The sequence below is a fragment of the Lichenostomus cassidix genome, chromosome 4A, assembly GCF_008360975.1.
Source record: "Lichenostomus cassidix isolate B80296 chromosome 4A, HeHo_3.0, whole genome shotgun sequence".
Lineage (NCBI taxonomy): Eukaryota > Metazoa > Chordata > Aves > Passeriformes > Meliphagidae > Lichenostomus > Lichenostomus cassidix.
Window position 1 is genome coordinate 901,382 of NC_139485.1, and position 13,553 is coordinate 914,934.

Below are 13,553 nucleotides of genomic sequence, written 5' to 3' on the forward strand. Positions count from 1 at the left end.
GAGGTGCTGTGGCCGTGAGATTTTGGATCACCCAGCCAAAAACTCATCTCTCAGTCCAACACGACTTGTTTGGGGGAAGTTGATGCCACAAGTGCTCTTCGGGATGCCTTTCCTTTGTCCAAATCAGTGGTGGGAGTTGTCTGGGATGGGGTGGACTGGTGGCAGAAGGTGTTTGGGATGCTGGGAGCTGCCTGGAGGTGCCTCCTCGAGGAGGACCTGGGCTGGAGAGCTGAAAGGATTTAGGACTTTCCACACAAAGTAGAAATGGTGATGAGGGCCAAGGCTGGAGGAAAACAAGTGACTTCTCTTCCCATCCCCTTCCTCTCTCATTTCACACCTATCCAGTCTTGATCCGATCAGCACCAGGTGAGACCAAAGGCTTTGGCTCCTGGAAGTTCTTCCCAAGCCTGGGACTCAATGAGAGTAAGAGCCAGAGGTGACTCTCAGGAAGGCTTTAGAAAAGGGAAGCCTTGGCCAGAGTTGTGAGCAGCACAGAGGACACTGTCCTATCTCCTACCCCTCTTTGGAAGGTCTCTTTCCAGCTGCTCATGGACTTCTCTTCCATAAACTGATGGAATTTTGGCCTCTCTGCAGACTAATGCCTCAGGGCCTGCTCAGACGTGGGCTGAGGTTCTCCACTGAATCCAAACCAGAACTGAAAGAGCTTTTCTGTGGGCAGAAACTTGCTGGCTTTTGATATAGAACTTTGAAGCCTCCAGGAACAAGAACTGCTCAAAGCAGCACTTCAGGGCTTTGCAGGCTTTGAGATGGGCACACACAGAGTGACATGTGTGTCACAGTGCTGCTCCCACCCAGTGTCCTCAGTGCTTTAGGACTGATGGGGGCTGCGAGATGAGCCAGAGGAAAAGCCATCCCACCAGCAGTCCATGGTATCCCAATCCCACCAGCTGTCCATGGTGTCTTAATTCCACCAACAGTCTATGGGATCTCAATCTCACCAGCAGTCCATGGGATCTCAATTCCTCCAGCAGTCCATGGGATCTCAATTCCACCAGCAGTCCACTGTGTTCCAACCCATCAGCAGTCCAAGGCACTTCAACCTCATCAGCAGTCCATGGGGTTTCAATTCCACCAGCAGTCCATGATGTCTCAGACCCATCAGCATTCCAGGGTGTCCCAGGCCCATCAGCATTCCATGGGATCCCATCTGCCAGCTCCTGGGAGACCCTGGGAGTGGGTAGGACAAGGAAGACACATGCCAAGGTTGCTTCCCTCTGGTCAAAGCTGTATGTTACTTGACATCTCCCGTTCCTCCCTTCCCTGGTAACACCCCCTGGGTAGGAGGAGGCTTCATCCAGCTCCATCCTTCCTTCCTCTGCTGTTCTCCAACACTGTTGGCAAGGCTGGAGCTTCCCTCTCTGGGTGAATGGCCGTGGTTACTTGTGAGGTCGGGACTGGCTGTCAGCCAGTCCCAGCCCAGCAGAGGGATCTAATGGCCCCGGCGCCAGGCATTTCAGAGGCAGGAGAATGTGGGTCATCAGTGACGGCATCTCTCGGAAAGGTGGGGGTGGATTAGATGGGGGAAGCGATTGTTTAAATTTGGAGAGGAGCTAACTGGAAATTTGGGCCATCAGGAGAGTAATGGGCCGAGAGGAAGAGCTGGGATATTAATAGAGTTGGTTTCTGTAAGAGCAGGAGCAGAACAAGGCATGGAGACCCACTGAGAGTCTCCTGGCAGGAGCAGGCTGGGAATCCCCAGGGGACCAGGAACATCCGCTTGGATTTCCAGGGAAAATCTCCCTGTTTATCCCAGGATCCCAGCAGGCCTCTCATCCTGCTCCACACCTCCATCACTCCTCCATTCCATCCTGACAGCTCCTGCCTCCAAGCCACAGCCATCATCCCAAGAAACTTTGGAGAAACCCCAGTGGGTTTGTGGGAACCTCTGTGGAGTTTGGTGTGGGTCCCACTTGTCCCTCCCTGCGCACCTGCTGGTGCCATCTGAGCCCAGTTCCTTCCATCCACAGCCCCGAGGAGTTTCCATGCTAAACCAGGTGGATGCAGCATCCCCACCCAACTTTTGGTTGCCTTTGTAGATGAAGATCTTGGACAGCTCTCCCTGCTCAATCCCCAGGAGCCCAGGGAAACTTTGGTATCTCTATCCTTGGAGAGGTTCAACCTCCACTGTACAAAGGCCTCAGTGGGCTGCTGTGCCTGGCCCTGCTCCAAACAGGGAAGTGGGCTGGAGGTCTCCATGTGTACCTTCCAAATCATAAAATCCGTGGAGGATTTGGCTTGGAAGGGACCTCATAGACCAATGAGTTCCAGTCCCCAAATCTGGACCCCCAAACCCCTGCAGAGGGCAGAGGCCCCTCCTAGGACACGGCTTGGACATATTTTTCCAGGGGGGAGCACAACCCCACCTTGCCCCATCTCCATCTCCCTCACTCCATACACATCTGGGAATGCACATTCCAGGTGCCACAACTCTCCTGGCAGCATCTTACACCCCCAGTACACCCCAGGACCAACTGATGCCCTGCCATGGCAAACTGGGGGTGCTCTTGAGTGATGAGTCAAGCAGTGGGGACAGAGGCTGTGCCCCATTTCTCCACCTCTGGACAGAGCACCCTTCACTCCTGAATGCTCTTCCCTTCTCCCAAGCTCTCTCTGTGCCACCTCAGTGAATTCCCACTGCCTCGGTGGTCTCTGTGCTTCCTGCAGGGCTGGAAGAGCTGCAGAAGCTGAATATGGATGAGGAGGGCAGGGAGAAATGCAGGGGGTGTTCCCCTTGTTAAATATTTACCGTCCCAGGTGGGTGATGTGACATTTCCTACCCTCCAGGAATTCCCATGGATTGGCAGGGTTGACCAGAGAGGACCAGGGGCTCTGTCCCACTCTTGTCTGAGCAGAAGAACCTTGTCCCCAGGTCATAGGGGACAGACCCTAAATGGTTCTCAAATTTGATCATGTGAGGTGACTGGACAGGACACAGGGAATGGCTTCCCTCTGAGAGGGAAGGGAGAGATGGGATATTGGGAAGAAATTCCCAGCTGGGAAGGTGGTGAGGCCCTGGCACAGGGTGCCCAGAGAAGCTGTGGCTGCCCCTGGATCCCTGGAAGTGTCCAAGGCCAGGTTGGACAGAGATAGGAGCACCTGGGATAATGGAAGGTGTCCCTGCCCATGGCAGGGGTGTGACTGGGTGAGCTTTCAGATCCCTTCAAACCCAAATAACTTCAGGATTCCATGATCTATGACTTTGTCTGCCACATCAGCAGGAGTGACAACAGCCAGGATTTGTGTTGCCCACTGCTCTTGTGACAGGTTTTGATGATGTGTGCAGCCGTGGTGGGAATAACAGCCCTGGGATGTTCATCCCGTGGAGTTGGTCAAGGAGAAGGGTGTGGGGCTGGAGTGAGTCCTCCTGTGCCTCTCCTCACACCCCTCAGCCATATCCAGGGCACTGAGTCTGCCCACCTGGCATACAAAATCCCGGAATCTCTGAGGCTGGAAAATACCTCCAGGATCACTAAGTCCAACCTGTGCCCAACCCCCACCTTGTCCCTGGCCCAAGGCACTGAGTGCTACATCCAGGCCTTCCTCAGACACCTCCAGGGATAGGAACCTCCTTGGGAAGCCCCTGCCAGTGTCTGACCACCCTTTCCAGGAAGAAATTCCTCCTGATGTCCAACCTGAACCTCTCCTAGGGCTGCTTGAAACACTAATACTGGAAAAGCTGTGAGAGGCTGCATGAGCTGGGACACTTGAATTTTTTGCCGACACCTCTGCTGCTGAAGCCCCTCTTGTCCCTCCCAATCCCATGCATTCCCCATCCCCCTTACCATCCTCAGCCAAGGTCTGACCCTCCTGTGACTGAGGGACAATCCCAGTGAGCTGGGGCCAGGACCCAGCACCTCCAAGCCATGGAAATATCCTTGACAAGAGCAAAACCTGCTTTTCCTACTGAAAAATGAGGAAAACACTCCCTTTGAGGCACAGACAGAAATGTGGGTTTCTTATATAAAACAAACCCCCAGCACAGGGAATGAGCCTGTTTTCCAGCGGAGAGTGCACATTCCCACCCCGAAAGTGGGATAAAGGCAGCCCCAGTTACACAATGGGAAGGGCTCAGGTAGTGCCTGGTTGCAGCTGCATTTGATACCCTGCGAGGGCTGCAGGAGCATCAGCCCCAGTTCCTTCCCTCGCTCAGGCAGCCCATCAAATATTTACCGGCCTGCCATAGGCAATTACATTAGAGGAGATAGTTAAACACCCCCTACCCCAGGGCACCCCCCTGCAATGTAAATCAAACAAATTGGACTCTTTTCACAATTGACACACACGATTTTACTTACTGTAAATAATTTAGTATTAAAAAGTCGAGCTACACTTTGCCCCATCTGGATTTTCTTTTCTCCCGCTCTCTCTCCCACTCGGCAGAGCAGAGTCGCACGGACTCCGGGCTCCTAATGCAGGAGATGGAGTGCAGGAATTTTGCTGCCTGGGTGAGCTGTTAGAAGATTCCCATTTCCTAATGGAAGAAACCACACTCAGGAAACTTGTGAAGTTGCCCATTTAAAAGCGGCAGAGATGTTCCAGCTAACAAAGGCTGGGAAGAATCCCTCCCTCCGGAAGGAGTTGAGTCTATTGCTGGTCGGCATCTCCTGGGGTCGCAGCAATCTCCCATAAAAGTTGGCTGGATGGTTGCACTTTTTAATTAAAAGCCATCTTTCCCCATTAGGCTCAGCGGGGTTTTAATAAGGATTTTTACAAGCTGGACCTGTTGGCCAGTACTGCTCGTCTTTCTCTTACACCTCAAGTGCGAGACTTGCATTAAGCACCCTGCTCTGCTGGCTGGGAAGAGATTTCATCATCATCATCGGGAACTATTCCTGGATTTTCCTCCAGAAACAGGCATTTTGAAAGCATGGTATTTCAAACCATGGCTTGGCACCATGCCTGGAGGGGTTTAGGAGCCGTGTGGATGTGGCTCTTGGGGACATGGGTCAGTGGTGGCCTTGCTGGGGAGCAGTTGGATTTGAGGGTGTGAGAAAACTTTTCCCACCTAAATGATTCTATGGTTCCATAATGTCTATTCTTAATTCCAGCACAGAGTGTGGCCTCTGTTGAGTCTTCCACAATGCCACTATCCGCCACATCAGGTGTCACTTCAGCCTGTGGAGATCCTCTTTGTGATCTCACATCAAGTTTAGATCAGCAGAAGTGCCCTGTGCAGGAGGAATGTTCTTCCCGGTGCCACAGGCCTGTCTCGGGAGTGGAACAGACTTTAATTGAGTTAAAAAGCTCCTGGGCCTCGATTTTCCATTCCATTCCTGCACTCCATCAGCCAACTCCAGCCATCCCCCGGTCCCAGCGCACAGACCTCTGGCAGGTAGCGCCACTTACACATTTCCTGACAGAACCAATTTTCATCAGAAAACGCCAGTTCCGATGAGATCGAAGCATTTAATCCCCCAACATCTTAATTTTGACGGATGGCTCCTCCCCGGGGTTCCCACAGATGGCTGTGGGTCGTGTCGGATGTGATGTGCTCGTCAGAGCCACGGCCCTGGGACAGCCGCAATGACCCCATCAGAGCTGCTGCCAGGGACTGGAATGGCTCCTGGAGTGACAACTTGGGCCTGAAAATTCCAAGTGCACTAGAAATTCACCATTTTTGGCTACTTGCACCTGCCCAGGGCTTTGCAAGGACCACAAGGAAAAGGAAGGGAGGGAAGAAGGGCCCCCCTATCTGTCACAGTGACCAGGTGGGGCAAGGCTGTCCATGTCCTGATGTCTCAGTCTCTGCATCACCCCACATCACCTGACAACCAGGGCAGGTGGGGAGCCGTCCCTAATATCTCTATCCCCACATTGGGGTGACACCCAGCCCTGACCCCCCACCAGCATCGTCCCCCACAGCTGGAAAATGTGTCTGTAAGGCTGGGATGGCTGAGCTGAACCTCCCCTGATGAGAAGAAAGTGGCAGTGGTCACCTGGGGACAGAACCATTTGCAACCAGCTCAGCTGTGTGCTTGGGATGCAGAAAGTCGTGTCCCTTTTCCAGGATCCTCTCCTGGAGCCCTGGAAACCATGTCCCCTCTGCTCCGTGCTGGAGTTGCTGGAAGCTGTTAATCGCTGCCGTGGGTTTAATTGGGAGCGAGAACACACAGACCCCATTAAAGCCCACGAGGGTGCCAAGGGCTCTCATTCAGGCACAAATGAAGGAGCAATCAAACCCACTTAGGTAATAAAAACAGCTGGAGTCTGCAGGCAACTGCCTGAGGCACCAAAGCACATGGCAGGCAGGCCGGCCCTCTGCGAAGTCTGCATCCAGCCTTCTTTGATGGAAAACACTGGGATCAGGCGGAGCGTGCAGGGTTTTATTGGTTATAGGCAGAGAGCCAGACAGAGAAATTATGGGTCATCCTCAAAAAGCAACAGAGAGCTGGAGCTTCTCGAGTGCAGACCTTGCTGGAGAGTGTGTCCAGGACTGTTTTTCCACGAGGAATGACAAGCCAGAGCCTCTATGCACTGGCTGTAGGGGTCATGATTCCCACAATATTGCTGCCCTGTTGGATCATTTGCCATTCCACAGCACGTAACCACAGCATCTGAGCATTACAGAATGTGAGGATGTTCCTGTCTCTTCATTTCTGTTCAGGGATTTATCTCAGGGTCCCTAAAGCCATTGACCAGGTTGGGGTGCCAGCTCTTAGCCTGGAATCCAGGCTGCCCCTGGAAGGAATTTGTTTTCCAGAATTTCAGATCATGAGGGTCTTTGCTGTCACAGCTGTTTTTGTTTGGGTTTTTGTATCAGGCAAGATCCTGCCTTTCTTCTTTTTAATTCTGGTTCCATTGGAGCATTTCCTGCGTCAGGGGTCATTGATATGAATGGGTAGGAGAGGTGGGTCTGGACTATTCCATTTGTGGAACAATTAGGGAGAAAAGCTGGAACAGACATGGAAAGGCTAGAAGGGGAGTTGCAGAGCTGTTCTGTCTTACTCAAGAAAGCCAGAGTGGAGCACTGTCGATCCTGTGGAAGTTCATCCTCTCCCCTGGAAATGCCAAGATTCAGAGCTGCCCAGGGTTAAAGTGACAACTGTGGAAGTGTTTGAGATGTCTGTGATTGTCACTGCTGTAGAAATTCCTCCTTGTTTGGTGCTTCCACATTTTTGCATACCCTGGCTGAAAGATGGGATGGTTTTCCCTGGTTTTCCCTATCCAGGAGGAGTCGGGTAACTCCTGACTCAATCAAGAGATTTGATATGGAGGGCACTGCTCTCTGCCCCTCTAGAGGCAGCCCACAAATCCTTGCTGGAGGTGGCAGGAGGATGGGTTCATCCATGGAATGGGGCTGGGAGGGGGTTCTTGATGTCCCCGTGGTGCCCTGAAGTGTCCCTGTGTTTTAGTGTCAGTGCCAGGGGGTCCTGAGGCACCTTCAAGGATCCTCCCTGAGTGTCTCTTGCTCAAAAAGTTCATTGTCAGGATAAAGTCCAGGGCAGGTTGCTCAGGGCTCTGGCAGGGGAAGACCCAAAGGCTTGGTGGTTTGGAAAACTCTGTTGATACACAGAGGACTGGGAAAGAGGGAATGCTGTTAGCTTCATCCAGTCTAATTTTCCTGCATGAATATCCAAGACCCAAGGCTGGCTGGGCATTTGGGCTGGCCTGGGACATCTGCTCTCCTGCTCCAACCTCTGTTTCAGGTATCAAGGATGGAAAATGGGATCAGAAGTGGCTTCATGCACATGCTGAGCACCAGTCCTGTGCTGTCCTTGTGGCTGAGCTCATTCAGGTCCTGAGCTTCCGTGGGGCTGTGGAAAAGCAGCTGCTGAGCCCTCCAGGAGGAGACTCTCATTGGAATTTCCCCTGCTCCAGGGGATTTGCTGAGTGATGGTCAGAAGGGAAGCATGTGGAGATCTCATCCCAGGGTCCCCAGCCCCCTGGGCATGTTCTGGGGCAGAGGCTGGAGTCATTTCCTTGCAGCAAAATGCAGCTTGGCATAGGTTTGCTTCCTTGGGGAGAGTTAAATCCAGGGTTCAGAGCTGAACTGCTCTGAGCTGTCCAACCTTCTCTGAGCTGCTGAAATGCAGAGAAAGAGGAGAAGGAGGATAGAGGGGCCACCAGGAAGAGCCCAGCAAAGGGAATTGTGGAATACCCTGCAACAGAAGCTCCTGGAGCTATGAGAGAGTTAACAACCTCAGCTGGAGGGGAGGGATCCCACCCAAGAGCACCAGAAGGGACAATTCCCCTTCTACGGAATTCTGCTGAAGTCTCAGTGAAGATTTCCAGCAGTCACTTTCCTCTGCCCATCACCTGATCCTGCAATCTCTTCAGGAGCAGAGAGGAGACCGTGACTCAGAGCTGTGCTGGCAGCAGGGAGAAGGGAAGAGGCTTCCGAGCTCCTGCCTGCGCTTGCCTCCGGAGAGTCGGAGCATCTTGGCAGGGCCTGGTGGCCTCTGGCACTAGTAGGATGTTTCAGTATTCAGGAAGGGCTGTCTGGGCTGTGGTGTGGCCACTGACACATGTCTTGGACCACCAGGGACCTGCTTCCTGGCAGCACCTTGGTGCTGATGCAGTTTTTCCCCCAGGAAGATTTCTCTGGAGTTGGGATTCAGCCCTGCCGACTCTGCCCCATCCCTCTGCATGAGCCTAGTGTTGCACAGGGCTGATTTAGGGCACTTCCGTGGTGGATTTGGTGGCTGTGCCTGAGTCTGGGCAGCACCAGACATGGGGATTTTGGCTTTCAGTCTCCTGTCACTGGATCTGACCTTTTCCTGGGTAGGTCCAACACCAAAGAAACATCTCTGGTCTTTTGTCCCTGCCCATGACAGGGGTTGGAACGGGCTGGTCTTTAAGGTACCTCCCAACCCGACCATTCCTATGAACTTTTGGGGGGCAGTTTAGCCTCTCAGGTAAGGCAGGGATCAGGTCATGGGGTCAGGTCAGGATTTTCCTTTGCCTGTGACACTTGTATGTCCCAAGACACCTGGCACAATCCCCAGGAGAAGGGACTCAGAGGATGCCATGAACAGTCTCTGGAAGAGAAAGTGAGCGGAAAAGGGATCAGGAAACAGATCCTCCCCATGACTCCTGGAACACCTGCACCATGTACCAGAGACATTACCAAGGCTGAGTTTTCAGGGCTGGAGAAGCACACCCTGCTCCCTTGAGAAGATGTTTGCTCTGAGCATAACCCAGGACCCTCCTGTCCTCCATCACCCCCAAGCACTGGGGTTTTTCCTGTATCAGTCCCCCTGCTCTGGGCTGCTGGGGCTGTCATGCTGCTCTCTTGGGAGCATCTGTGGGGCTGCAAAACCCCTCCTGATCCAGCAGTGCAACCAAACTCCACTTTTGTGGTGGCAGGAGCTGGCCTTGGTGGCAGGGAGGAAGAGAGGGAAGGAAACGCCATGGGCATTCATATGAATGGGTGAGTGCAGAGGCAGCGATGAACTGGAGAGGGAAGGATGGAGAGGCTGCCCAGACAGACATGGAGCCCGTGGGACACTGCGCAGGAGGATTTGGGGAATGAGCCAGGGAGATTCACGGAAATGGGGGAAAAAAAGTTGGTGAAACTTCTCTTGATTTCGTTGTTTTTATGATTTTTAACCCAAGGTTCTTCCCTTCAGGGAAACAGCTCCTCTTCAGTCCCGGGTTCTGGGCTCTTCTGCTCCCCAAATCCCCCCAGGGGAACCAGCCCGGAGCCACGGCGGCCAGGGCTGGACAGGAGGTGATGTACCCCCGACCCGACGCGACGAGGGGTGACAGGGAGAGGGGTGCACCTGGGGGAACCTCGGGGAGGGGCGGAGATGGGGGGCTGAGCCCCGGTTTGGGGTAGGGGGGTAAAACCGGCGGGGGAGCAGTTCGCAGACAGGTGAGGAGCTCTGGTTTTGGAGGATACCAGGGGCAGGGGGGAGAGCTCTGGTTTTGGGGGGGGATTACAACTGGAGCAGGGGCAGTTGTTTGGGGCTGAAAATTTCCTCCCCCAAAACTCCCGATTTGGGGAGGGGGTAGCACCAGCGGCGAGGGGGGTGAGCCCCGGTTTGAGGGGGGGTGAGCTCACTGCCCGGGGGCGGACGGTGGGAGGGACCTCCCCAGCCCCTCCCGGTGGGCGGGGGGGCCGGGCTATAATGCCATTGATGCCGGGCGGCGGAGCCAGACAATACCGCGCCCCCGAGCCGGGTGCCCGGAGCGCCCTACCCTGCCCTGCCCTGCCCTGCCCTGCCGTGCCCCGGCCGGCCCCGCTCCGCTCCCACCATGATGTCCATGAACAGCAAGCAGGCGTTCAGCATGCACCCCATCCTGCACGAGCCCAAGTATCCCCACCTGCACACCAGCTCCGAAGCCATCCGCAGAGCCTGCCTGCCCGCCCCCCAGGTAAGCCCCCAGGATGGGTTCCGGGAGGTTCCGGACCCGCCGAGCCTCGCCAACTTACTCTGGCTTCCGCTTGGGTTTGGGTCTCGTTTGGGTTTGCGGGGACCCTCCTTTCCTCCGTCCTCCGGGGCGCTGGGCCCGGCGGGTGGGGGGCTGTTCCCCGGGCAGGGGGTCTGTGGCGGCCGGGGGGAGCGGGGTCTGTCCCGCTCGGGAAGGTTCAGCTGTCCCGCCCCGCTCCGTGCGAGCGCTGGAGAAAGTGGGGCTGCGGGACCCCCGACGGCTCCGGCCTCTCTGCCGCTGCTTCCTCTTTTGGGGAGATCGCTCCGGAGGGCAGAGCGGGTGCCCGACTCGGAGGGACAGCGCTCGGGGTCTGGCACCTTGATGCTTCTGTTTGGGGTGTGCGGGTGGCGCTCGGTTCGCGTCACCTGTCCCCGGCAGCGCCGGTGGGGCAGAGCGGGATCCCGGTCACGCTGCTTCCCTTTAATCCTCTCCCGCTCTCTCGGTTTGTTTTCGCTCCCGCTTTTCTCCCCCCCGACCCTCCGTGCAGATCCAGGGGAACATCTTTGCTGGCTTTGACGAGACGCTGCTGCGGGGGGCCGAGGCTCTGGCCGCCGTGGATATCGTGTCGCAGAAAACCCACCCCTTCAAGCCGGATGCCACCTACCACACCATGAGCAGCGTGTCCTGCACTCCTACCTCGTCCTCCGTCCACCTGCACCACCCGTCCGTGCTGACCACGCACCACCCTCACCACCACCACCACCAGCCCTCGCAGGGCCTGGACGGGGAGCTGCTGGACCACCTCAACTCTGCCCTGCCTCTCGGAGGGGTGCCCGGCCCCGACGTGGGCTCCACGCCTTCGCACCCTCACTCCCACATGTCTGCCATCAACCACATGGCCCACCACTCCCAACCTATGAACATGTCCCACCCCCACGGCCTGGCTTCCCACGCCGTCATCTCCGGCCCCGAGACGGAGACGGACCCGCGGGAGCTCGAGTCCTTCGCCGAGCGCTTCAAGCAGCGGAGGATCAAGCTGGGGGTCACCCAGGCGGACGTGGGCTCCGCGTTGGCCAACCTGAAGATCCCGGGGGTGGGCTGCCTTAGCCAAAGCACCATCTGCAGGTTCGAGTCCCTCACCTTGTCCCACAACAACATGGTGGCCCTCAAGCCCATCCTGGAAGCGTGGCTGGAGGAGGCGGAGAGGGCGCAGAGGGAGAAAATGACCAAACCCGAGATCTACACGGGGGGCGACAAGAAGCGCAAGCGCACCTCCATCGCCGCCCCCGAGAAGCGCTCGCTCGAGGCCTATTTCGCCGTTCAGCCCCGGCCCTCCTCCGAGAAAATCGCCGCCATCGCCGAGAAGTTAGACTTGAAGAAGAACGTGGTGCGGGTCTGGTTTTGCAATCAGAGACAGAAGCAGAAAAGGATGAAATTTTCTGCCACCTACTGAAGAAGGGGCTGGGGGGGCAACAGTGTGTGGGGGGTGCTACCCTCCCAACTGTCCTGCCACCATCCTGCCCCCAGCCCTTCCCAAAGAGGGCTTGGGGTTGTTGGCTTTTTCTTTTGGGTTAAAAAAAATTGGAAAAAACAAAACAAAACAAAAAAAGGAAAAATAAACCTTAAAAAAAAGGGAAATGCGCCCAAAGCAAAGTGAACAGTTTGGTGCCTGCTCCTCACCCCTGGGCGAAGTGGCCCCACTGTTCTGACTGGTACAGACTGCTTTTGTAGATAAAACTGGAGAAAAAAAAAAAGACGGAGAAAAAGGAAAAAGACAAAATGAGAAGGCCAAGGGGGAAGTTTGGGGGTGCCTGGAGTCGGGGCAGCAGCAGCGAGAGCCCGGCGGGTCTTTGTCACAGCCCCTTCTCGGCCTGAGGGCTGTGGCACCACTCGCTCCCCTGTGTCCGCTCCTCGTCTTTTAAAACAATTTAAAAAAAGGAAAAGAAATGAGAAAGGAAACGGGCTGTAATCCCGGGGTGCTCCCCGCTGCCAGGGTCCCCGCACACCCACGCACACACACGCACCTGCATGGTTTTGTTCTCTCCCCTGCCCCTCGCAAACCCGTCGCGTTTTTGCAGTACCATTTCTGTTTCTACCTCATCGGCTAAATTGAAAAAAAAAATTAAAAAGGATTAAAAAAAGGAGAAAAGGTTAAAAAAGAAAAAAAAAAATTGGCCCGTCCCTGGAGTCGCGGTTTGTTCGGGGAAATGGAGATTTATTTTGCGTTGGTTTCACTCAAACCGTTCGATTTCCGTATGGTTTCACTGTATAAAATCCTACGCTTCGACAATCACGTCCTTGGGGCTCAGCGGAGCGGCGGGAGCGGCCCGAGGCAGCGGGGAAGGACCCCGGCCCGGCCTCGGGGCGGCTGCCTCTGCGCATAGGGAACTCTGCACTTTCGAAGGCAAGAAAACTCTTATTTTCCCCCCTTTCCTTTGCATATTTAATAGAGAAATTTGCCTCCTTTTCTTTTATTTTCTTTTTATTTTTTTGGAATTAAAGGAGATTTCGTTCCGCTGTGTGTGTGCTGAATGAAATTTTGGTGTCTGTGTACGCTGCAGCATTTCAAATAAATCATGCACGTTTTACCTCACCCTCCTGCCTCCTGCACTTACTGCGGCTCCGGGGAGCGCCTTGCCCGGGGGCTGCTTTCCCGGGACTCCCCGGCAGCTCCCCCAGCCCATCGCCGGTGTCTCCGTGGGGTTGCAGGCTGGCTCCGTCCTCCGCCGTGGGGACACACGAGCGGCCAGGAGAGGCAGGGCGGGCGGGCAGAGCTGCCCGTGCCCACGCGGGACGGAGCGGGGGTGGCCCCGAGGGCAGCCGCTGGTCCCGGTGCCTCTCGGGCTCATCGCGGGCGTTTTTGCCCCTTCCCGGCCCGGTGCCCTCAAGCCCCGCGCGGGTGTCTCGGGGGTCTCGCCCCGCAGCCCGGAGGTGGTCGGCGGGGCTGGGAAGCGCAGCTCGCAGCGCCCAGGAGCTCCCGCAAACGGCGGCGGCGACGGGCTGCGACCCTCACCTCTCACCCCGCCATCCCCGGGTGGGGACACCCCCAGGTACCCCCTGACACCCCGCACCTGCCCGGGCTGCGGCGTCAGGGCTCCGAAAGGGACATTCCCCCTCTCCCGGCTCCGCTCAGCCGCAGCCGATGGCACCGAGCCCTCCCCGAACGCGCTCCAGTCGCTCGGCAGGTGGGACGGGGGGGGGCAGAACGGGGAGGGTAA

The 13,553-nt window shown here is 55.9% G+C and overlaps 1 protein-coding gene across 1 annotated transcript; it reads left to right on the forward strand.

Moving 5' to 3' along the window:
* The first annotated feature begins 10,142 nt into the window (after window positions 1–10,142).
* LOC146437229 (brain-specific homeobox/POU domain protein 3) lies at window positions 10,143–11,898 on the forward strand. Its single transcript, XM_085060855.1, has 2 exons — window positions 10,143–10,338; window positions 10,883–11,898. The coding sequence occupies exons 1-2, from the start codon at window positions 10,219–10,221 to the stop codon at window positions 11,786–11,788; spliced, it is 1,026 nt and encodes a 341-aa protein (XP_084916981.1). The 5' UTR covers window positions 10,143–10,218; the 3' UTR covers window positions 11,789–11,898.
* Window positions 11,899–13,553: the final 1,655 nt, after the last annotated feature.